This window comes from Orbicella franksi, chromosome 12 (genome assembly GCF_964199315.1).
Source record: "Orbicella franksi chromosome 12, jaOrbFran1.1, whole genome shotgun sequence".
In the NCBI taxonomy this organism is placed as follows: Eukaryota; Metazoa; Cnidaria; class Anthozoa; order Scleractinia; family Merulinidae; genus Orbicella; species Orbicella franksi.
This window is the reverse complement of record NC_138156.1, coordinates 20,727,695-20,752,762: the sequence shown is the minus strand read 5'-3', so window position 1 is coordinate 20,752,762 and position 25,068 is coordinate 20,727,695. Positions and strand designations below refer to the sequence as shown.

The 25,068-nt window shown below is 40.7% G+C and overlaps 2 protein-coding genes across 3 annotated transcripts; one reads left to right on the top strand and one right to left on the bottom strand.

The window, feature by feature from the left end:
- Window positions 1-2,005: 2,005 nt before the first annotated feature.
- LOC145464485 (uncharacterized) lies at window positions 2,006-15,542 on the top strand. Of its 2 annotated transcripts, XM_081448396.1 has the most exons (3): window positions 2,006-2,570; window positions 5,827-5,979; window positions 6,433-15,542. In XM_081448396.1, the coding sequence occupies exons 2-3, from the start codon at window positions 5,845-5,847 to the stop codon at window positions 14,785-14,787; spliced, it is 8,490 nt and encodes a 2,829-aa protein (XP_081304522.1). In that variant the 5' UTR covers window positions 2,006-2,570; window positions 5,827-5,844; the 3' UTR covers window positions 14,788-15,542. The 2 variants fall into 2 exon arrangements, with proteins under 2 accessions (XP_081304522.1, XP_081304523.1); XM_081448397.1 differs by lacking the exon at window positions 2,006-2,570 and having other exon boundaries at window positions 2,577-5,979.
- A 731-nt stretch (window positions 15,543-16,273) lies between these two features.
- On the bottom strand, window positions 16,274-24,495 carry LOC145464486 (tRNA selenocysteine 1-associated protein 1-like). Its single transcript, XM_081448398.1, has 12 exons — window positions 23,437-24,495; window positions 23,218-23,315; window positions 22,159-22,258; window positions 20,984-21,036; window positions 20,825-20,888; window positions 20,247-20,289; window positions 20,056-20,083; window positions 19,590-19,709; window positions 19,042-19,261; window positions 18,024-18,063; window positions 17,248-17,306; window positions 16,274-16,756 (listed from the first exon to the last, which is right to left on the bottom strand). The coding sequence occupies exons 1-12, from the start codon at window positions 23,458-23,460 to the stop codon at window positions 16,676-16,678; spliced, it is 930 nt and encodes a 309-aa protein (XP_081304524.1). The 5' UTR covers window positions 23,461-24,495; the 3' UTR covers window positions 16,274-16,675.
- Between the last annotated feature and the right edge of the window lie 573 nt (window positions 24,496-25,068).

Below are 25,068 nucleotides of genomic sequence, written 5' to 3'. Positions count from 1 at the left end.
GAGGACCTGGGGAAAAACAATAACTCGTAGCAAAAAAAAAAAAAAGCGTCCATGGACAGACTAGAGTTCTTGCGACAACCAACTTACTTTAGCCGGTTGATCGATTTTTACCGCATCGTTTCAATAAGTTGTCGTGTTACATTTATTTCTTCAGTAGTTGAATTGACTCGATCAGTCTGCATGTACAGGCTTATGAAAAAAATTACTGAAAGAAAGTCATTAATATCCCATTATGTAATTAGTACGAAGTAATACATTTGTTTCTTTTGTTTGCAGATGTGGTTTGAATCAATGAAAGCAATTTTTTTTTGTAATTTCTACATGTTGTTCTGAATTGTCTTGTGTTTTAACAAAAAGTCGTATGATTTTAATTATAAAGATGGTATTGACCGTAAATAAACACCATCTGCAGAAAACTTGCATTTGTATTTTGATAAATTGTGCAATTTTTTTTGTCAGCGGTCGAAAGAGTTTTTCTTTCTTCTTACAACATAAACTTGAAAAACTTCTATCGCCCGGAATACGAAATTTCACCATACGCCGCCACCAAAGGTTTATTAAAATTAATAGGCTACACTGTGCTTTATTTATATAAGATAATATGTTTTCATAAAAATATCGAGACTAACTGAATTTGCGAATTTTAAGAGTATTTTAAGAAGGTCTAAGACTAAGGCGGAGGCTGCGATTTTGAAAAGAACATTCGATTTTGTGTGCTGAAAATTTGTAAATACAATGTATGTTTTAAACTAAACCGTATGAAAATAATTCTTCCTTTCTTCGTATAAAAGACAAAACTAGCCAAAAAAAGAAAAAAAGAGAAGAAGAAGAAGAAGAAGAAGAAGAAGAAGAAGAAGAAGAAGAAGAAGAAGAAGAAGAAAAACCAGCACTAGCTGTATGTTCGATACTAATTAAACATCTCTGCTGGAAGTTATCAGGCTTTACTGCCTGCAGTTTGGCCGGCCAAGATTACTTCGATGCAATCGGCATAGTTCAGTTTGTATTCCTTAAACTAATCTAAGAATACTGTATTCACAAGGAGTATTTTCAGCCTAAAATCGGTAGAAAAATAAGAATATTCAGCCTGGGTCGGGAAAACAATATTTTTATATAAAAAAGTGTGTATATATTTATACCTCATTTTGATAGGATGTTAGACCATTGCAAATGTATTTAGAAAACCCCCGATGCGCGCGGAAACACTTTCATAGGACGTATAAATGGTGGTGTGAACAGAGAGAGTTTGAATTTTGACAATCGAAACAAAGTTCTTTTATCTAGAAAACACTATCTCCGTGTTTCTCAGCCAATCAGGATTCCAGAGTTTGCATTAGTGTGCAAGACGAATTCTACTCAAACTCGATAGAAATACGCGAAATGTTTTCTATTTCTGAAATATTCTTGAGTACACTTTGCCTGTTCAGGCTGTCCACGCTCTATTCTTTCTTCTCAAGCGCCGCGCGTTCTTTCAATGAGCACCTTAACTTGTCCGTGACGTTGGGCTAACACTATTTGCCTCTGGAAATTAAAAGCCACATTTGTTCTGTTATTATTCCCTTTTCTTTGTTTTTCAATGCAGGTGCCCATTGTACGCAAGGAATAATGGTGCTTTTCTGAAACAACTTTCAGACAATGAACTTTTCTCAGCACCAAACTGACGGACCAACGATGAATTTCCCTGGTTTCATTGCGTCCTTGACTTTCCAATACAGCTAATGTAATTGTTTGGCACCAAATAACTTACAACACTCCCAGTTAAAGCTAAATCGTTATGCTATAAATATTGTCTTAGAATTCAGTGGATCTCGCAATCGCCAAAAAGAGTCGTATTGCATGGTATTGCCTTGCTGAATCGTTTTATAAACGAAACAAGTTACAGCATTGCCTTTATTGTCTCCTGTGCTTTTCAAGAATTTGAAATGTTGACATTATTTCTATCCAGAGCAATCTCAAATCGACCTAAAGAGCGTTCCTGTCAAGACTGTTTGACATTCACTGAGACTCTATCGAGAGGCTCTTTTCAGTAAAACGACAGAATGCAAATGATCGAGCGGCTTCCACAACACAGACAATAGAGGGCTGTTGGCAGGGTGTCCGAATACGGCGTTTTGATTGGTCAATTTTAATTGACTCGTGAATACATGAACACAACACCGGCGGTGGACGTACAGCGTGCATATCCATTCGTGACTGTCAGTTGTGTATATCAGCGCGGAGGCATTAAGTGGTTCTATTTTTCCACCTCAGCAGCTACAGCGTTACATCACTCACTTGATATTCGGAAGGAGGACTCTTGGCGTTCGAGTTCAAGCAGATTTCAAGGACTTCTTGCGCTCCGGTGTTGGAAATCAAAACCCGGCATGTCCACAACGACTCTACCCTCTCAACTGTAATTCGACCTTGGAAAAGTAAACTTGTTGAGTTTCGAAAATCGCGCGCCAGATCGTCGAACTCTTATCTCCATACGGTCTCCAGGGAAGCGAAAGCCGGCGAGTCGAGATGTGTCTGCGATTGAACTCAAATTAGGATTAGAGAACCAAGACAAAGACGAGTAAAGCCGCGGACCAAAGGTACGAACGAGCTTACGGTTGTAATGTTTACATTTCATCTGTGAAACTAACAAGGTGTTGTATTTTGGAACGTTTGAGAACTTTTATTTGATTTAGAAGCAGTCTGAAAGAAACACGTAGATACCCTAAGACTTCTGCCCATTCCAATATCGCGAACTGATTCATGGAAGGCCTCGATCGATTTGTACGTTCGAAGCTGTCGTCATGAGAAAATTGTCCCCTTGTGATCTCCAGCGTTACCACAAAAAAGTGCAAACTCACGGTTTTATACTGATCGAGTCTTTATAAAAGTATTATATGGAAATTGAACAAAGTGTCTTCCTGTCAAACTCGAGCCATGTATTCTTTCACAATGAAGACATCGGCACCTGAACATAATGGCCGATTTCGTCTTGAAGCCAGCACATCTACTTCCGTTAGACGTCAAACTTGGCCATGTTAAATTTCAGGGAAACGACATACGGAGTTTATCAAATATTTATCTGTATTGGTGGACAATATTTGATAAACTGCATGACTTGTCGAGCGACAAGATGAATACTACACATGTTGAAAATGTTTTAATCACGATGTACTGCTTTGATTCAACGAATTACGTTTTGGCTTCTACATGTGTATTATCACTACACTGTCATTACAATTTCTAATGAAATCCCATGGGGATCGAGAAGTCTTTCTCTTTTTTAGCCCCATCAGAGACATTTTTGTCAACGTCAGATCACTCGGAATATTTAACGACCTATCATTATAGCCGTGGGCAATGTTTGGCCCTTTTTAGGCCAAGATCGGAGCCATTAAAGCAAAAATATAGACAATTCATCGACAGTGCTCTGCGAATGTGACAACATTTCAGTTTCTTAAAAGTCAAATTCAATGTCACATTTCACAAGTCCACAAGAATTGAACTCAGAGTGGAAATGCGGTTTTAGAGTAGGGTTTGAATATATTCAAGTGTCGGAACTCGTCGCTGACAATATATTTTTGCGGAACATGAAAGATTCTAATTTATTTTTAAGCGCGCTGCAGCAGGTGAAATATACGTGGTTAACTATTAAAAGTGACATTTGCCAACTTGAAGACATTATTTTTAATTTTTCTACCCCAGTATTTGAGTATAGAGGCGCCTCGTGAGATTGCCATGCAATTTGTTTATACTGAAAACATTTTGGAAATTGTTGTCAAAGTGTGACCACCGTTTGTATTGAACAAGTCAAATTCGACGAGAAGTCATTTTACGATTTCGACACACAATTAAAATTTGATGACCATAATACAACCCCGGCTAGATTTTCAATCTATTTACTCTGTCCAAGTCACGTTTCAAAGTCATGAGTCATCTATATATTTCGTGAAAGATATTCATTACCATTTGTATATTAGTCGCTCGGTCGTGTTTGTATGCACAGGCCACTCGAGTTTTGCATAACAATTAATTACAAACGTTAAAAAAAATGTTGTTTGAATGCATTTACGCTGGGGAACACAGCTATAAACTACATGTAGATCGAAAATTGTTGTTCTATATACATCTTTCAGTTTTTCAACATGAAACTGAGATCAAATTGTTGGTAAACATAGCCATATGAGGCATTCAAGGGTTAATTAGTTGAAACACAAAAACCAAAACAAATTCATTGTACTTACAAATTGAATTCAAAGAAGGACGTATAGTAACATCGTGAATGCCAGTTTTTGTTTCAAAACGTATCCAATTTTCTCATAATTTTTACATGTAGTACTCATTATCTAGTCCTGTGTTGGGTAATTTAAAAATATCTTTCCAGAGAGAGATGATTTAAAGGAACAGAATGAATGTGTTACATGAGGTATCTAATTTCACGAGTTGTACTCTTCTTCCACTCTGTCCCAACCTGCCTTTTTTGTGAACAAATTTAATTTCCCTACTAATTGACAGGATTTCTAATTAATTATTTGTTTGAAAAATACTTCTCATCTGTTTTACAGTTAGAAGTTTTTCTACCTGTATATTACTATCTACACTAAAGTGGCACAGTCTAGGGATGTTGGAAATTTGTTGTGATAAAGTACTGTATAATTATATTTTGTTATTGCAGCCAGTAAAATATTTTTTAAAGTGAAGTGATGTAAATGAGACAGTGTCCAATTCAGGCTGCACTCATGTGATTGATCAGCTGCTCTCTGGACTCCAAAACAATATATTGGACTACCTCATTTTCTGTGAATATTCTTTTCAAAAGTTTGTTGTGCAAAATGCAAAAAGCAGGAGAGCTCTCCCATGGTCATAAGATTGGTATCCTGATAATCGATTCATGTTACTATCCTTTTGTTTTAAATGACATATATAATGAGTCAGACACAACATCTGTATGGCCTCAATCCAGAACTACAATAGGTAAATGTTCATAACAGAACTAAGCTATTAATAATAATATCCATATAAGTAAGACAGAGAAGTGCAAGTCTGCTATTTAGTTTTATAATGTGTCAATAACCACTTCTGTGACACCCTTGTACAGTTTCATTTGAGGTTGAAATGTAGAACAAATGTACTAGAATTTTGCATCAACCCAGCTATGGTTCTAGGGGACTCAAACTAGGGACTCAGGGACTGGAATGAAGATTTCAAAATAACTAGTGGAGGAGATTTTTGGGGGATTTTACATTCTCACAAAGAGAGCCCCCTCCCTTTGAAACATTCTTCTTGATAATGACTAATTAGTCTCAGAATCGTTCTCACTGGAATTTTATTACGAGTAGTCACAAACCCTGCCTCGATAGGGTTATCACTACATTGCCAGAATGGAATTCTTCTACTCAACACCCATGGGGAGGAGGGGCATTTGTTATGCTCGCCTTACACAGAAATGGGATGGGAGGGGACTTAATAAGTGTGTCACTTGTGATATCTGTGTTCCAAAGTTACTCACCTTCCATTTCGTCCCACTTTGCCCTCTTGTGCTGGCAAAGTTAATTTCCTCACCTGCTGACATGATTTATAACATTTCTTTGACAACTTGAAAAGTTCTGGGTGCTGAGTACACTTCTTATCTGTTTTACACTTGGATGTTTCTTTAATATGGAAATTCTGAGCTTGCCAAAAAGTATTTAAAAATACACACAGGGTCACCATCCCCTGCTTGGGTGTCCTGTGACTTTCAAGTCCTGTGGTACAAAACTGTAGGTTTACAGGAATTGGGCAGGAGTTAACAATTTTAATCCTTTAACAGGCTTATTTACTTTCAACAAATGTTTGTTTTCTTCTTTTGCCTATTAGTAACAACTGTCTTACGAAATGGATGACAGCGACAGTGGAGGATTGATGTCAACTGAGGAGGAGCAGTCTGGAGAGTCCTCTGGGTCTACTGGGCATTTGCACATGGAGAAAAAGATTTCAAAACTTAAAATGAAGCTCAAAGGATTTCAACAGGTAAGGCAAAATAGCTTATGAATCTTCCTTGTAGACGGGGTAAGGGTGTAACGTTTGGAAGCATATAAAGAAACTTGGGCCATCCTCATGGAGGTCATGTCCATGTTAGGCAACCATTTGATTATTTCTTTGTTCACCATAGAAACCTGAAAACGTTCCATTGAAGTCATTTGCTTGTGAAATTTATAGCTTGTGTTTGACATTACACTCTATTGTAATCCCCGTCCACCTTCCCCATCTGAAATCACGTCAAATATAGGTTCAGTGTGTTCACTTTCCTGCATTTCCTATGGCGCACGTCCAATGTCAAGATACATTGAATATTCAGGTAGCCTTCGTGTAGCCGTACCCACTCCCCGTGGAAACTGGGAAGTGGGAACGGTTACACGTAGGCCAGTACTCTTGAAACATTTTCTGACTCTAACTTAATACCTGTCGTCTTTGATCTTATAGGTAGTTGAAGAGAGAGACACTTTAAGACAAGATGTTCAAAACCTAGAAGGTCAAATTGAGGAGCTGATTAAAGAGAAGGAGCAACTGAACGCAGAACACGCACAGGAACTCGTGGTGTTGTCCACCAGTTTTTCTGAGCACTTAAATCAAGCACCAGTTTCCCAAGACTCCAATGATCCTTCGTGTTCGAAGTTGAAAGCGGAATTTGAGAAAGAGATTCAAAAGTTACGGACCACAATTGAGGACAAAAACTATCACATTGGCAACCTGCAGAAGAAGCTACTTGAAGCGCAGCTGGAGTTGGAAAACGAGCTCGACAAACACGAAGCGGAGGTAGAAAGTCTTCGTGCTCGTTTGGGAAATGGAGAACTGGATTTTGAGAAATTGGTTGAAGAGCGCCTGGACGAGGTAAGAAGCCAGTATGAGACGGAGCTAGAGGAGTTACGAGCGCGGATTGACAAGAACGAGGAAAGCACAGGAGCGGAGTACAGCGACGACTCGAGTAGCGGAGAATCGCGCCGCAAATATATCAAAGAGAATGCGGACTTGAAGACGAAGCTGCAAAATCGTGATAGCGACGTAGAAAATCTCCTGGAAGAGGAGCGGACCAAGTATCGGGTTGAAATTATGGCGGTGAAAGATCGCCTCACGCATCAGCACCAGGTGGAAATAGACGACATTATATCGCAATTGGAAAAGTCCAACGCTGAAGTTGAAGAACTTAAAGAGAAGTTGAGGCAGGAGAAGTTGAAAGAGGACACAAGTAATAAAGGTTACAACACCGCAAGTTCAAACTCTGGCGTGCATAACGGTGAAGTGGAAAATGGAGCTGCCGACCGAGAAGAAGGTTCTATGAATGTGAAGTCAGTCATTGTCCTAAGTCATGACGGACAAAGCGATACCGCTGGGATGGAGGCTCTTCGAGCGGAGCTTCATGCTCACTACCAGCAACAGATCGAACAAGTCGCCAAGAGACTGAGCGAGGAGTATCAAGGCGAACTGGATGAAAGTCTCAGCAAGATGGAGGAAGAGTGGGAGCAACAACTAGAGCGTCAGAAGAACGAGAACGAAGAAAAGATTGCGTCTCTGCAGCGCCAGTTGAAGAGCCAGTATCAAAACGACCTGGACCAAGTGACAGCGGACATGGAGGACCAGATTCAAGCCCTCAGGGACAGCCACGCTCAAGAGGTGGCCGAGCTGTTGGGGAAATTACGAGAGCTTTCCGAAGAACGCCGAAGATCTGTCATCCAACAAGACACCACAGAGCAGCAGGTAGTCATAATTAAGGAGGAGTACCGTTCAAAAGTCGAGACCTTGGAGCAAGAGCTGCGCATCGAGAAAGATAAAGTTGTTGAATATCAGCGACAAATGGATACGGTGGAGGCGCAGGTGCAAGCATTCAAAGCTGAAAAGCAACAGGAATTGAAAATGATCGAAGAGGAGATGCGGCGACAATGTAAAGCCTTAGTAGAAAAGAAGGCTAACGAGCTGAAGGAAAGGTACCAAAGCGAACTGAACGAGAAGCTGAACAAGACTGAACAGCACTGGAGAAAGTTATACGAGGAAGACATTGGAAAGACGAGGTCTGAATTGGAAGAAAGCAACAAAACACTGAAAGACAAATACGAACGACAAGTATCTGACATTATGGTTCAAATGGACGAAGTTCAGCAACGGAGCAGAGAAGTTCTCATGCAAGAGAAGATGCAATTTGAAGCACAGCAGAAAGAACAGTTCGAGAGACAGCTTTCGGAAGTGAAAGAGGCACTGGAACCTTACAAAGATAAGTGTTTTGAACTAGAAAAAGAAAACCAATCGCTGTCCGAAAAGTACGAACGCGATCTGTCGGAGTTAAAGAGCAAGATGAACGAGGTTGAAGGACGTTACAAGGAAGATAAAGGAATCGAGGAGCAGTACTTGACTACTCTTAAAGGTGAGCTGGAACTCTACAAGAACAAACTCCAGGAGTTGCAGGAAGGGAAGAAGTCGTTGATGGAAAACTACGAAGCGCAACTTGCTAACTTGAAGAAAAAGTATGACGAGATCGAAGAAGGAGAGATAAAAACTCTCCAAGAAGAAGTTAATGTCTACATCAAAAAAGCTGCAAGCCTAGAGGAGGAGAAAAGAGCGTTGTTGGAGAAGTATGAAACTGAAATGAACGACTTGAAGACTGCTATAGGTACGCTGACAGGCGAGTTAGAGTCAAAGAAGGCCGAGGCTGAGAATCTGGAAAGCGAGAAAAACAAGCTGTCTTCGACTATCTTGGAACTTACCCAAGGTTTAGAATCGGCGAAGAGTGCATACGCGGAGTTGGAGCAGAAAAAGGAAGAGATAGACAATAAGTTGATCGAAGAGCTGCGTGGCAAAATCTCAGATTTAGAGAAAGACTTGGAGGATTCTCGACACAATTGTTTCGAGCTGCAGGAGGCCAAGAGGGCGTCAGACAACAAGCAAAGCGAAGAAATGGAATCCCTGAGGTCCAAACTGGAGGCAGAGAGTAATGTAAACCAAGGTCGCGAAAAACAATTGCTTAGTCTTTCATACGAGAAAGAAAGGCTTGAAGAAGATGTGAAAAAGATACAGAATGAGTTTGATCAGCTTCAGACTAAACATTTAGATCTAGAATGTGCTTCTAGGAAAGCTAGAGACGAACACGCACTGGAAATATTTACGTTACAGACAGAATGGTCTGAAACTCGAGAGAGTCTTGGTAAAGAAAAACAGAATTTAGAAGAACGCTTGCAAGAGCTCGAGCAAGAGCTTAAGACTTCAGCAGAAAGCTTTGAACGCCTTGAAGAAGCGAAGAAAATTTCCGATGAGCAACATGCAACAGACGTGGAGGGCCTCATGTCGGAATTAAACATCTTGCGAAATCTCAGCGCTGAAGTAGAGCAACTCCGAAAACTGGAAAAAGAAAAAGAAAACTACGAGCTAGAGGTTTCAAAATTGAAAGAAGAGATAGACTCCCTCACGGTTAAAATGAGAGGACTTGAAGCGGTCAACTCTAGTTCTTTTCAAGAGATTGCAGCGCTCCAAAAAGAAGTTGAAATGGTTCGTGGTGCTCACTTTGAAGAAGAAAGACAAAGGTACGAGGAAGAATTGGGGACTCTTAGAACACTTACAGAAAAACAGAGAATTACGATAAACGAACTAGAAGACGAAGGGCAGAACAAATTTGGTGTACTTTTGAGTCAGCACGAGAAAGAGCTCGAAAGTTTGAAAGAGGAACTCGAGGAACAGATTGCCAAGAAAAGAGAGCAACTATCAAAGGAGTCGTCAGCGAAGAGACAAAAACTCAAAGATGAATACGAAGGGAAACTTAGAGTACTATACGAGGAACTTGTTGCCGAGAAAACCAGAATAAAAGACTTGATGAAGTTAAATGATGATCTCAGCAGAAAATTAAGCTCATCACAAGAGGAAAGTAACGTGCTCACAGAGGAAATTGAACGCTTGAAAGAAATTGAAGAGCATTTGACTGGAGTGGAAGAAAAATTGACCGAGGAAAATGCAGCCAAACTAGAACAGATTGTGGCGGAATACGAAGAGAAAGTGCGCAGTCTTGAAGAAAAGATCTCCAATTTAGAAATTACAGAAGAGGAAAAGAATAAAACTGATGGCGAAAGTGAGAAAGAACGGGAACAGTCTTTGCAAGAATACAGAGAGAAGGTCGAGTCTTTAGAAATTGAGCTCACTACGATAAAACAAGAGGCCTCGAGGTTGCAAGAGGAGCTGAAGAAGGTGGAGGAGAAGAGCGAACTTGACATCAATAAACTAGTGGAGACTTATGAGGAAAAGTTGAAGAAGTCAGACGAAGAAGTCCGACATTTATCTACTCGACTCGATGAGAGTGAAAAAGAGCGCCAACAAAGCGTTCAATCGATGGAAGGTGAAAAGGAAGCCCTGAAACAACAACTAGACAATACTACCGATGAGAAGGAGAAGTTACAAACCATGGTAAAAAATCTCGATGCCGCAAAGCAAGCAGTTGTTCATATGTACGACGAGAAGATAGAAGTTCTGGTCAATGAATTAGAGGAGGCGTCGGAGAGAGCGAGCAGCGCCGAGGAAAACTTAAAAGGTTCTGGTCAAAAATTTGCCGCCCAGGTAGAGAAATTAGAGAATGAGGTGACAGAGCTTCGAGATGAAAACAAACGACTGGTCGAGGACCGTGATTCGTCTTTTCACAGCCTCGAGAGAACGCTTAATACCGAGGTCGAATCAAAGGAAGCCTTGCAACAGAGAGTCGCTGACCTGTTAGAGCAGCTAAGTAGCGAGAGAGTGAAACTGGAAGGAAAGCTTGAAGAAGCATACACCGATAGACAAAGGCTGGTTGATGCTTTTGAAGAGAAGAAAAAAGTGCTGCAAGATGAACTGGTTTCTATGAAAAATGAAAGCGCAACTATAAAGCAGACGCTGGAGGAAACCAAAGAAGAAGTAAATAACCACGTAACAAAACTACAAGAACTGGACAGCATTGTACTAGAGAAGAACAATACTATAACGGCACACGAGGAGACCATCAAAGAGGTTAGCAGTGAGCTCGACGTGGAAAAAGACAAGGTATCTAGATTAGAGAAAGAAATGCGAGCACTCATGCAAAACCAGAGTTCGGAATACGTTCACAATCTAGAACGCATACGGAGTGAGTTGAAGCAGGAGTATGAAGAAACAACTGAGCAGCTGAAGAAAAATTACGAGAACATCTTTGCCAAAATGGAGGACGAGCACCGGATTAGCCGAGAAGAGATCGAAGCTGAGGTGGAATCCTTGAAAGGTATGGTGGAAAATCTCGAGCAGTTGAATCAACTGAAAGACGAAGAACACGAAGTGCAAATGACGGAACAAGCGAGCAAGCATGAAGCACAGTTAGAAGTTTTGGAAACGAGTTTCGAGAAAAAGAAACTTGATTTAGAAATGAAAGTGGATACCACGAATAAAGAGCTTGACTTAATCAAGACCGAAAGACACTCTCTTGTGGAGAAGCACAAGGTCGATTTGACCCAATTAGAAACCAAGTTGTTAAAACAGAGTCAAACACAACTAAAACATGCTGCGCAAGAAGTTGACGAGGTCAAAAAAGAGAAGGAACAGCTCAAAGAGGAGTACGAAAAGGAAATCGAAACGTTGAAAGACCAGCTCATCTTCGAGAGTGCTTTCCAAGCCGATCTCCAGACCCAGCATGATAAGGAGCTACTGTCCCAGAAGGAATCCTTGGAGAGTGAGCACAAGAAGCAAATTGAGCATATCAATCAGACTCTTCAGGAACAAATCGCACAACTGGAAACGACGAGAAGTGAAAACGAAAACCAGATCGGGGAACTGAAATTTAGACTGGAAGAGTCGCAGATTGAGCTGGGCATGCTCAAAGAGACCGTCACTAGCCAACACGAAGCTGAGTTAAAAATTCTTCAAGCACAACTGCAGGACAAAATTCAAGAGTGCGAAAATTTGAAAGAACAGATGAGTGTGGAAGTTGTGCAGCTGTCATCTCGAGTTGAAGAGTTGTCTGCTGCCGAGAACAAACCTTTCCAGGAGAGTGACGACACAGAAAGTATTAAGCTTAGATATGAAGTTATGTTGGCGTCTTTAAGGGTGGAGAACACCGAGCTTAACGACCAGGTGCAAAGTCTAAAGGAAGAGATGGGACGTACCGTCAATGCGCACCAACAGGAAATGGACTTCACGAAGAGCGAGCTTGAGCGGCAATTTAGGCAACGGGAGGACCTTATCAACAAGAAACACTCTGAAGAATTTAGTAAGCTCATGGAGAAACTTGAAGACTTGGTGCAGGAACAGAACGCGTCCAAGTCACGCACTAAAGAACACATGCAAGACATCGGAACGTTACGTGCAGAATTCGATCACAAGTTTCAGCGTCTCTTGCGAGAAAAGCAAGATGAGATGGACGAACACAGAAGATCACTTGAGCAGCAATATAAGTCAAAACTTCTTGAAAGCGAAGAACTCATCAAAAAGAAAGATCGTGAGATAAAAGAGCTTCAGAGGGATATTAAAACTCTTCTTGACCGCATCGATGCATGTAAGGGTGAAGCCCTCAGTCACCAGAAAGGTTTGAATAAGGCAACTGAAGAACTGTCAAAAGTCCGTCGGGAAAATTCGGAACTCTATCGAAAACTTCGTGAACACATCGAGAAATCTCGAGGAACTTCGTTCGGTGCTGGGCAAAAGACAATCGAGCAGCTACAACTGGAAAATGAAAGACTCAAGCGGGAAAATGAAAACTTGAAGAACCTTATGAAGAGGTCACCTTTTGTTGCAAACGGCATTGGCGAGTCGGAAACATTTAGCGAAGGTTCTCACGTGTTACAACTCATCAAATTGATGGAACAGTTAATGAAAGAAAAGAACACTCTGGAACTAAAATTGAGACAAGAAATCCTGGACTTAAAGACCAAGTTTGGAGTACTCGGCGACACGAGCAGGACGTCGATACACCAAATTAGTGTCATGTCGGTGTCGTTGTCGCCTGAAAAACACTTCAGCAGGGACGGCCTGGTGGAGATGCTTCAAGAACTAAGAGAGAACAAGGTCAAACAGGAAGAGGATATCAAAAGCCATGCTCAAGAGACCGAGAACATGATCAGTGAAATCAAAAGAATGATGGACTCTGCTGAGTTCACGGATCGCAGGCTCCAAGAGATGCTACGTAGCCAACTGGACCATCTGGAACAGCAAAGGAGAGTGTTGGTACAAAGACTCTGGCAACTTAGAGAAAAGCACAAAGCTGTGGAAGAAAAGCTCTCCAGACAATTAGCGGGCATCAGCAGCCCTCAAAACAGCAGTAACTCAGACAGTGCAAGATCCAAGTGTTACGAGAGCATCATCGAGGAGAATCTAAGGCGAGAAAAAGAGCTATTGGCCCTCAAGCGACAACAAGTGGAAGACCTGAATGCAAGGATCACGCGCGAGAAAATCGCTTTGGAAAGGCATTCCAAAGAAAAGCAGATCCTCGACAAGGAGATGAAGGAGAAGGACAAGTTGGAAAGCGAGTTGTCTTCCCAAAGACGAGATCTGGAGAGAAAATGGATCGGACGGTTGAAAGAGAGGGAGATCCAGCTGAAGAGGGAGAAAGAGATCTTAGACGAAACCAAAAGGCGAGATGACGTTGATAACATTCTACTCCGGGACCCTTCTCCCAGACCAACCGATCGAAAGGCATTTGGAGATTCAAGACAAAATCTGCTGTTTCCTCTAACAAGCGAAGCAAGTTTACAGGAAACTTTAAAGAGAGAAAGAGACAAAACCGTCGAAAGAGCCTACGCACCAGAATCCTACGGTCGAAGCACCAATACGGCGATTAACGATTCCGCAACTTTGAAGCAGCATAGTGATTATTCTTTGCGTGGTGGTAAACCAACAAGCGATCGAACTGTGACCTCCGAGTCGCGAGGGTTGTGGCGACAGAAGAAGTCCAAGCGTTCGTCAACCAAGAAAAAGGAGCAAACTGGAGCAAACCGGTCGGAAGTCCACGTACCCAGGTTAGACCTTAGTTCTGATTCGGACGTCGACCTTGGTATGGCAAACGACTCGAACTCCTGGGACATAGACTTGGACGACGATTCTGACCTCGAACTCTACAGTACGCAGTCCATAGATGGCTTGGAAAACTTAGAGGAGGATTGGGAGCGTAGACTGGAAGAAGAATTAAAACAGATATCGGCGACTGGAGCGCTACTGCCAGGAAATGACTTCACGGATGCGCAAAAGCGTACTTTCCAGCAAAGGCATTCTGGAGGTGGACCTCACGTGGAAGAATTCAAGAAAAGTACACTTACCACACTGGATAAAGCGCCGTCATCCCAATACGTGTCAAGCGTCGACTACGATGCGAGCTGGCTTCGGAAATTAAGCTACGAATACACCCACCCGCGTGCCAATCATCCGCGGACTTCAACAGCCAATGGCACAGGCGAACGCTCAGAACCGTTCAATCTTGCAGACATCTCTCGTATAACGTCTGAAATCGCTTCTCTACCCGATGCACCCCCGCGTCACGTTATACGAGGGCAAGAAATCTTAAAAACACGCGCACAAGACAATATGGCAAGAGGTTCAGGTACCGCTCAATACATAGCGGAAACCTTGTTTCCTCTGCATAGAAACCCATCCAAGGAGAGCGGTATCGATTCGCCGTCCTCAGCGCGTTCAGAACCGGTGATCTCAGGAGCAGCGGTCGCCAGTGCGCGGCGTCGCCTGCTTCGGAATGAACGCGTCTCGGGAGTGTATCTACTGAACGTTGATGAATACGTTGACCGTCATATGGTGAGATCATCAGAGGAGGTGGCCAAAATACGGGACTTATCTCCCTCAGAGAAGCGTTTCGATTTATGAAACTCCATACTGGTCTGGCATGATTTGGACAAGACGGTATCTACTCACGTCGATGAGCAAGAGATTGACCGTCGAAATCATCCAACAAGGTGGCCAAAATACGGGACTTCTCTCCCTCAGAGAAGCGTTTCCATTTATGAAACTCCATATTGGTCTCGCATGATTTGGACAACACGGTTTCTACAACACGTCGATGAGCAGGAGATTGACCGTGGAAATCATCTCACAAGGAGCCCAAAATACGCAGTCTACCGTCCTCCGAGAAACGTTTTGATTTATGAAAGTACATATTTATCTCGCAAACTGCGATAATTATGAAGCTGATAAAACGTTATTTATTACCCAGTAAGAATAACTATAACTGTAGAGGTCGGCCACGAACTACCTGGAGCATTTTCTATTAAACACATCTGTATCAAAGGAATACCCTCAGTTACGTGAAATTCATCTATCATTTTCTCGGTCAAGGAACCTTATATCACAACAGAACAGAAACTGTTTTTTACAAGGAGATCGTTCATTGCAGCAACATCTCCAGACTCAAAAAAAGGCTACTCTAGTACGCTTCCGTAAATCATTAAGCCAAGTTGTTTTCAATTTGAAACGGATTTTCGTTGGCTTAGAGAATTTTTAAAAGAATTGAAGTCAATTTTAAAGAAGAGTAAATGACGTTCATAGGATTTAACAGCTTTATTCTTAAGAGCATATATTCTAGAAGTTATACGCATAAATAAATACGTTGTTATTTTGTTAAAGCGAACTGGTTTATATAGACCTAAAGCAGGCAAGTTCCCAGGCGTTCTCTGCCAGAGGGAACGCCTAGAGACTTGAAACTTGTGACACAAAGTAAGGTGAATGCTTCAATTAAGTCGGCGGAGCAAGTAAATCTTTTGGCAAATCCTCGTGAAACGCCCGAAGAGTTCCAATTATTGTACGACGTTTATCAGGACATGTCATGTTGCTTAGAAAAATACCCCGTATTGAAACCGCTGGTTTGGTAAATAAGCCAAAAATATTACTTGTTTCCCCGACTGAACGCGGCTACATCTTCAGCGTTTCGGTTCACAGAAGCAGGCCAACCTCGGTCCCATTCCCCCGCTAGTGAAAAAGAAACGAAGAGTGAAAGCACGCGAGGTCTGAACACAACTCTTTTTTGAGTCCTCCCAAGACTTAATAAGCGCACCCCATAATCCAAACGAGATTAATCTATATATCAACATGTAGATTCCGTACAATTAATCGACACTACAGAGAAACCATGAACACAAAATTGTGAACTAGAAATTGAATGTAAATATATATATATATATATATATATATATATATATATATATATATATATATATATATATATATATATATATATATATATATATTTTTTTTTTTTTTTTTTTTTTTTTTAGATAACTAAGAACACATGGTTTTTCCGTGAAATTCAAGACAACTTGAAGGACCTGGATTATTATTAAAAGGAATTCCTGCATGCTTTCGTTTTTTTTTCTTTTACACAACCACAAAGTTCTGACGAGAAAGAATTCCTTGACAGGCGTTTCTCTTGTGGCGTGCAATTCACCTCCCGCTCAAAAGACGGATTGTTAAGAAAAGTTTTAGTTTTCTTAACAGCTTGTTAGTACATGTGTAGAAGTGTAGATGCCAGTTGAGCCCCTTCCCTGAAAGTTTCACGTGTTCCATCTTTGGTACAAAAGCATAACGATGTCTAAGTCGACCACATGTTGCTAATATTCAAATGAAAACGTTGTTTGACTGGGAACGGTATCACGACGCGTGGCTTAGTTAAAAGGTCCGTAACTGCTCGACAATAAGTTAAAATATCAAAGTACTGGTTATGAATGAGGACTCCAAGAATAAAATACTAGTGAACTGCAACTTATGCAACAAGAGGCTTAGGTCCCGAGTTGAGTGTCTCTACCGGCTGCCATCTTGACTGCTCCAGCTCATAATATAGTTCCTGTTGGAAGACAAAAAGAAGCAAGGCTGAATATAAACAGACTAAGGACTAAGGTTTCATTTCATGCACACAATAGGTCCTTTACACGACCTAGTCACTTGGTACAGAATCAGCCCTGCTACATTAAGCTTTTGTTTTAAAAGCTGACTGACTAACATATAACTTACTGACGCGTCCTCAATAAACTATTCACACTGGGTGTCTCGTGTTAGTGTACAAAAATGTAGTCAGAATTCCCACTGAGTAACGCACTTCCCAGAAGACTGATTTTATACCATGTGACTGGGTCGCGCAAAGCCTGGTGTTGCTCTATCTTCTTAAAGCCATTTGATAATTGTTAGTTAGCTCTGGAGGAAGTCCTAAACTGGTATGCATGTCTCTCTGTATGGTGAAACATATAGTTTGGGCAAAAGATAGATTCAGTGATGGGTTTTGGTGGGTGCTTTCTCTCTAGGTAAGGAGTAATCAAAAGAAAGCTTTGTAAAACTTACTGCTTCATTTGAAATAATGTTTTTGTTTTCTGTTGTAATATCGAGAGGTGGATTGGGATCTGAAAGGAGAAAGGAAACGTTTCCACTGATCAACACTTCTAAAGTTTGTCCTGAAGTCCTGTTTACTCTCTAACAGATTTCCGTGACTCCTTTGTCGTTTGCTGTTCTAGACAAATCAAATGAGTGGTTTTGAAACTAAAATTAGCCCTGATTAAAGCGTCATGTAGCCCCAGCCCCAACTTTAAGGACTTAAAATAATAATAATAATAATAATAATAATAATAATAATAATAATAATAATAATAATACATAATATTTTAAGAGGACGCCTCCAATCACCATAAGGTGGTTTTCAGGAGGGTCCCCTGAGAAAATAAATGTTAAACCTTTAAAATACATTAAAATCTAAAATTGATCAACGACAACAATTAACAGAATCACTGTAGCCAAATACTGTAACTCTGGAATGATTTCAAAAACCACCCAACCCTCTTCACCAAGCAAGGAAATCCTTTAATACGACCACCTTTGGGTTATAAAGTGATGTTGGGTGGCTGCAAGGCGTGGTTCCACCACGTACCATTTTTGAAATTAAAGAAAAGAAATGCCCCACGAACAACACAAGCTTATGGTCTGTTAACAGTCTGAATGAATTCAAGCATTTACAACCCTATCGTTGTAAAAGGTTGCCGTTTTAGCAACTACCGTGCAATACTAATTAATTGTAGATTTACTTCTGAATCAATATTTTATCAGCCACTATGACTTGTACTTACCCTCTGCTGTGTTATCCACTGTAACTGTTTCTTCGTAACTCTGCATGCAGAAAGTAAACAAGAAATCAACGGGTCTGGGTCAACGAGATATTAGTTGCTTTCAGTTTTCTTCATTATCATGGCTTCATTTAAGTTTCTAACACAGTCAAACTTGTATTAAGCAGACACCCTTGGCACTCCCATATGTGTGTGCATAATACAAGGTGTCTTCTTAAAACAGGTTCCAATATAATGTGTCACAGTCCACAATTGTTAATTGACTATTCTTGCCAAATGACCATGCCAGACCAAACATGAATGAAACCTTATGAGAGTTGACTTCCCACTGAGCCAGCAGGCAGGTATACAGGCAGGTATACAGGCAGGCAGGCAGACAGGCAGGCAGGCAGGCAGGTATGCAGGCAGACAAGGTAACACTCTCATGTTTGACTGGTAGTAATACACTGTAATTCTGAAAATGTTTCTGCCCCATTCTAATCCTTAACTCCTCTTGCTTATCAGTATTGTTTGAGCTGGCCAAGACAAAGACAGGTTTAGCACTCTAAAGTATACTGTCAACTTGTTTTGAGGTAAACCTGTCAAAATCACAGAAAACAACTTGAATTCATTCACTAGCAATCCTGATGAAGGTAATGAATTCAAATTGATTTCACATGAATATAAGTTAGAGGGTTATCTTCTGGTTGAAACAGATTAACCTAGGTTGGGAGCAGATAAACCTGAAAAACAAATGAAATTTGTGTTTGACCTACTCCCTACACACTTGAGAGAGCGGATGGTGCAGTGGTGAGATACCTCCCACCAATGTGGCCCGGGATTGATTCTGGCCCAGTTCCATATGTGGGTTGGGTTCTTGCCTTGCTCCACGGGTTTTTCTACAGGTTCTACCCTTTTCTTTCCTCCACAAAAACCAACATTGCCAAATCCCAATTTGACCAGGTCAGAGAACCCACATGCATGAAAACCAGCTGAGGCTGATGTGTGTTCCTCTCCAAATATTGTAAATTTATTTACTTACTGTTGGTTGCTGGTAAGCGGTCTGTCCGTACGGTTGATAATGTTGATAGTGTTGATAGTACTGCTGCTGTTGTAGCTGTTGTTGCTGTTGCTGATGCTGGTATCCCTGCCATGCCGCCAGGTATTGCTGGTATTGCTGGTACTGCTGCATGTATTGCTGGTTTGCAGCACTAGCAGTGCTGTATGACGTGGCTGCATTACCTGCGTTGCTCTGAGGTCTGCTACAATAAATACAACATTTTGTGTGAGAACAAAGCCACTAGGGAAACTACAACTACCGCACTCGCCTACCCCCACTGACCCCACCAGTAAACTAGTAATGTAGCAAATTATAATTACATTGTAGTTGTTTGTGCTGTTGTTACGAAACTCAACGTTTGACAGTTGTCATTTGAACTTTAATGAATGAGGCACTGTTAGAGTAGAGTGTCTTAAATTGACCACTGTAATTCTGACCCTCAGTGAACCACAAATGAATTTATTGATATCAGTAAGGTTTGGTACTACAAGGGTTGAGTAAAAAAACAGAGCGATAATGTCATGTGGTACCTTTTGGGGGTTGCAGCACTGACTCGCAAAGGTTTTGAACCACACCCTACAGCTCCTTGCATGTCTATCATGGCTTTCCTGTGTTCCACTTCATCGCTAAACCTCACAAAACCATATCCTCTGCAAAACATAAATAGTGTGTTAAATTCAACTGAATGTAGTTACTGCAAGTGACTGATTGGGATACTCCAGGGTTGAAACCATTTACAGTCAACTCTCGCCTTGTGGACATCCCGCTATTACGGACGCTCAATATTACAGACAAAATCCAGGTCCCCGGTGAAAGCTTCAGTATAATGGTCTGACTGGAAATAACTCCTGCTATTATGGACTCTCCCTATTATGGAATTACAGACACTCTCATGGTACCAAAATGGCAATTTTATTGTTTTGACTCTCGATAAAACGGACACCGCCTACTTCTCATACAACATAATTATATATTATAATACCATTTAAAACTTACCTTGAGTTCCCTGCTGCATCCAAAACAACTGCAATGCAAAAAGCAATACATTGGTTATGGCCTATGTGCTTTCTCACCTCTAAGCATTCTGTGTGTATACATGTACTGTATGTCAAGAAGTCCGATCATGTTCAGGTTGCCCAATCACAGATCATTATTATTCTGGATTCATTTTTAACACAAAAAAGTACCTTTAGCAGCTTTGCAACTGGGGAAATGTCTCTGGAAAAACTCCTGAAAATTGAAAAGAAAAAAACAACAATATTGTAAGATTCTAAACATTTTTCACAAAATTGAATTTAAAAACACATTTTTTGAACACAAACAATAGAAGGTCCAGGGGCCTGATAGCTGGAGTAGTGGACTCTACATCCAGAGGCACTTCTGATTTGATCAAAAATTCTGATCTTTCATCCGCGAAATTTCTTTCCAATCCATTTTGCCCCTCCAACTGCGAGCATTCTCTGTTGAATGGTTCACATTTTGGAAATTAGACAGTCGTCAGATTTTCATAAACTCTGCCATGAGGTTTCCCTATCAATTGCTTCTGTCTCAAATTCACCAAAGTTTTGGTCAAATGCAAAATACTCTTACTAGTGACTAGGTGCTCAGGTTCCCAGGACCTTAGGGTAGATAAGGGTTACATATATGTGACATGACTGTTTTTAGTCCACTGACTCCTCAACCGGCCAAAACTGGCCTTAAAAAAAGCTTGGTCCTTGTACCACTTGTAATACCATTTCTTATCAATTCTACAATGTTTAATTACCTGAAGAGCATAGTCAGTAACATCAGGAGACAAGTCACCAACAAATATTGAATACTCTGGTCCCCTGAAAGAACAAATTTCCTTGGTTTACACTATGGTATGTTGCAAGAAAGCAGACTAAAATAAGACACTTAACAGAGCTATATATCTGTTACTCACTGGGAAAATGAGTCCTTGCCATAAGTAGCCCAATTCAACTTGAATCGTTTTATCTACAAAAAAAGAAAAATTATTATTTGCCTCACAATTATGTTGTAACCACTATTATAATTTAATCATAATGACTATAAAACTATTGACAAGTCCCTCTTGAACAATGTTTTAGATAGCAGTGACACAAGATTAGTAGAGAATATTCATTTTTTTATTGCAAGACAGGAACCGTATCCTATCGTTGAATTTAACAACTTACATGATTTGATTTGCATTGTTCACATTTCTGAGAACATTATTATAGATAAATATAACTGAAAGTTTTAGAGGTAAATTGAATAAAAAATTTTCTGGGAAAGACTGGATCTCGTGTTAAGTTTTTTAATAATTATCTGAATTTTGTCTATTTCTTGTCTATGTAGTGATATTTTTTTGTTGTTTTTCAAGACCTCTCCACACCATTAATAAGAGAAAACTGCAACATATGCAGTTACAAAAAATATTCACATCCACCCCAAGGTCATTGAAATTTCTGAGGAAAAGGAGAATTTGAAAAGTCAAAACTGAAATACTGTAATTCCTTGAATTAGCACCCAGGGTGCTTATTTCAAATCTAGGAGAAGACAGGGGCGCTTATTTGAGGGAGGCGCTTAATCAAGGGGGCCGCTTATTTGATTTTCCCCAAATCGTGGTCAGACATGATCAGTTTTTTGTAATAAATGTATGTGTCAGTCCCTCAGAAGTCTCAGAAGGATCCTGTCTCTCTTGCCTCCTGCAAAAGGTCTTTAAGCGATGAATTAGCCGATCTTCACTAACATCCATTGCAATGGTCAATGTGCAGTACTTGAATGAGTTGATAATCACTTGCTTGTGATTAAACATGGCCAATACTATACATCTTCTGTTGTCTCAGTACTCTTCCACAAAAAATGCAGAGGGGAGTGGGGCGCTTATTTGAGGAGAGGTACTTATTTTAAATTTTGGCCGACAGGAGGGGCGCTTACATGTATTCGAAGAGGGCACTTATTTGAGGTGAGGTGCTAATTCAAGGATTTACGTAAAAGGAAAGTAGGAAGTTAAATTGGTATTTTCAGAGGCACGAGGTTCAATACTAAAGAAGAAAACTACCATATTTTTCTGAAGCAACACGATACATATCAAAGGTCTTGAGATCTACTTACAGGATTGCTTCCAGGAATCGGCAATCCATTTAATTTAGCCATGACTTTCTGTGATCCTGCATAGTCACCAAAGTCAACAAAACAGTACCCAGCTGGAGTCCTGAAAAAGAAAAAGAAACACAAAGCTGATATGTGTTGCGTACTGAGCCCTGGAGTAAAAAGAAAACTACAGCTTCAAGAACATATTTCATGACATTAACATGTACATGTGACATGCCAACATACTATACTAAAACAAATATGTGTAGCTCTGCAGGAAAACAAAGATGTTAACTTCCTATGATAACAACTGTTTGAACACTGGGTTAGCCCTTCATCTATTATATATGTTTCGTGAAAAAATGAAGAAAATCTATTGATTAGAAGTTTGCATTTTTTTTCACAAAATGCACCATCAAATTCTGATGATTTTAACTCTGTTTATCTGTGCGGTGGTTTCAAATGCCTCTTGAAGGGTTAAGTTTTGTGAAAACGTTGGCAGCATTTTTTGCATTCCTAACACAAGTAACTCATTATCTGACTGCAGTAAAAATTTAGAAAAAAACTATTGACTTGAAAATTTTCACGTGAATGTCCTTAATGGAAAATTCCTGTCTCCAAGATCAGACTGAGCCAGCAGTTTTTGTCGTGAAAATGCTAGCCTATGCAACCTTATTGGTTGTGCCATGATGATATAACAATTTATGACAACGAATTATTGAATGTTTCAGTCAGATGCTATCTGTTTACTGGATAGCGAATACCTGACTATCAAAGAGAGGTGCAAGTAAAATTTGTCAAAACCAGGACTGGTTCTCCCAGCTGTGTGATTGTGGCAAAATTTCATGCTATCATCAATGCTGAATTAAATAATCCGGACTGCTCGCAAAGGAAAGAGTGAATGTCTCTTCGCCTGGACTCTCACCCTCCACCTGGGCGGGGTGAACACTGAGGGTCTCACCCACCGTTTTCCCTTGGGACCAGCATTTTCTTTCTAGCACGTGACTTCGCCATATAGCACGTAATCAGCATAAGATAGTTACAACTAGATTACGTTAAAATGTAGGTGCAATACGTTACCCTGTGGCCCTGTTCTTGATCATCTTCACCGATGAAACTGCCTCTCCCATCGCTGCGAAAGCACTGGTGATGAATGCTTCATCCATGTAAGTGTCGAGCTGTCAAAGATCGAGGCTTTAAGTAAACCGCACAAAACCCTTGTCTAGTGCACATTTAATCAAAAATCCCGACCTTCTATTGTTAAAACTAACAAGATTTGTCATGCGATTTGTGACTTACATCTCCCATCCACAAACTGGTCATATTGCCGGTTGAAGATTGTGAAAAGCTAGTATTAGTACAACTAGGTGACACGTGTCTAGTGTGACTTGTCAGTGGAGGTTTAGCAATAATTTTGCGCCCTCTATCGATAAAGCGGCATTCATAAACCTCTTAAGATTACTGAGAGATCGAGGTTTATCTTATGGTAAACGAATGAAACAGTAAAACTTCTCCAAGGCAAAAAGTTCAACACGTGAAATTTACGCTTTCTTCTTCCTTTCTTCTTTCTTTCTTTGAGGTGTAAGTGGTAACTGCTGACCAAGGAGATATTATTGCAGGCTCTTCCTTCGAAGGAAGTGAACTTCGTTCCCAGGGTCCTCGGCTAGATCTTCAGCTGTCTCTGTTAGTTCAGCGTTGTTTTGTTTCTGCCATTCATGTTAAAAGCGTAAAGACTGTTGCATACATCAAAAATAAACTAGGACGGAGGTGAAAATGGCCGAAGAAAGGAGGGATGGAGAGAAGGATGAAGAGGGGAAGGGAGATAGAGCTGGGAGATAGAGGAGGGGGAATTCTAGACGTGAGTACGAGGCATTTGAGGTGAAAAGCAAGGAGGTTCAATTCCTTGAAACTGAAAATTACATAAGATAGATTGTTAGCAGTCTTTTAGTTTCTTTAGAGCGAGTGGACTGGAAAAATGTTCTTTTCTTTCAAGCTGGGGAGCGGTAGTACGAAGAGCGTGGAAAGAAGGTCGATGAACAGGCTGAAAAGCATATACACGAAGATGTCTTTTTCCTAGACCACGAGTCGTCCGTTTTCCGCTTTTAATTGGACCTTCGAGCGTGACCGTAAATAACCCACGAGGAAATAAAGGTCGCACGAAATCCTGATGGTGAGCGCGCTTCTTTCGCGCGGCCATTTTTTTCTCACGGTTTTCTTTCGCGTCACACACGACGGACTAAGCAAAAGAGGGACTAATCGTAGTCTATCTTATCAGCTTATATACCGGACTAAAGAAAAGACTACCCGCGATATATGATCAACCATCAGCTTAAAACAGTTGGCTACATCAACTTCAACCGTTTGGCAAACCCCAGGCATTTGACTCTCTCTTGTGCCCAGAGCTGGGAAGGTGAATTTGACATAAGTGGGTGTTAATATACTAGGGCAAGGAATTTGACACCATTTAAGAGATCTTAAGAGGGTTGGGGGGAATTTAAACAAACTGCCTTGAAATCATATTTTGCTCTCCCGTCTAACAATTGTTCATAGACTTCAAAGTCCAAGCATTTTCGGTAGTGCCTGTTTTTGTGCATGTTGGTGTAGAACGAGAATGGAGCCTGAAACAGGACCGGTTCAGTGAAAAAACAAAAGCAAAAATATTGCTCCACCTAAATGCACCCTTGCTGATGGTGTGTGAGATAAGTAGAAAATCGTATGAATGCAAGCGAGCATGCAAAGGTTTACACCACTCAAGAAGAATTGTTTTGATTATGCATTTGCGTGGGTATTGAATACAACTTTACCGTTAACCGACCGGTCATTGTAAAACCGGGGGTCAATTGTAGACTGAGGGTGAAATGCAGACTGCAGACCGATGATGAAAATCGAAATGCAGACTGCAGACTACAGACTTTTTAAGTACATATTGTG

Excerpts from the sequence above, each read along its gene's own strand:
- LOC145464485 (XM_081448396.1), top strand. The coding sequence starts at position 5,845 with ATGGATGACAGCGACAGTGGAGGATTGATGTCAACTGAGGAGGAGCAG. Across the intron at positions 5,980-6,432 it reads AGCTCAAAGGATTTCAACAG|GTAGTTGAAGAGAGAGACAC; the intron begins GTAAGGCAAAAT and ends TTGATCTTATAG.
- LOC145464486 (XM_081448398.1), bottom strand. The coding sequence starts at position 23,460 with ATGACCAGTTTGTGGATGGGAGAT. Across the intron at positions 19,710-20,055 it reads GATGCAGCAGGGAACTCAAG|AGGATATGGTTTTGTGAGGT; the intron begins GTAAGTTTTAAA and ends TATGTTTTGCAG. Across the intron at positions 18,064-19,041 it reads CCGCTTACCAGCAACCAACA|AGTTACGAAGAAACAGTTAC; the intron begins GTAAGTAAATAA and ends TTCTGCATGCAG.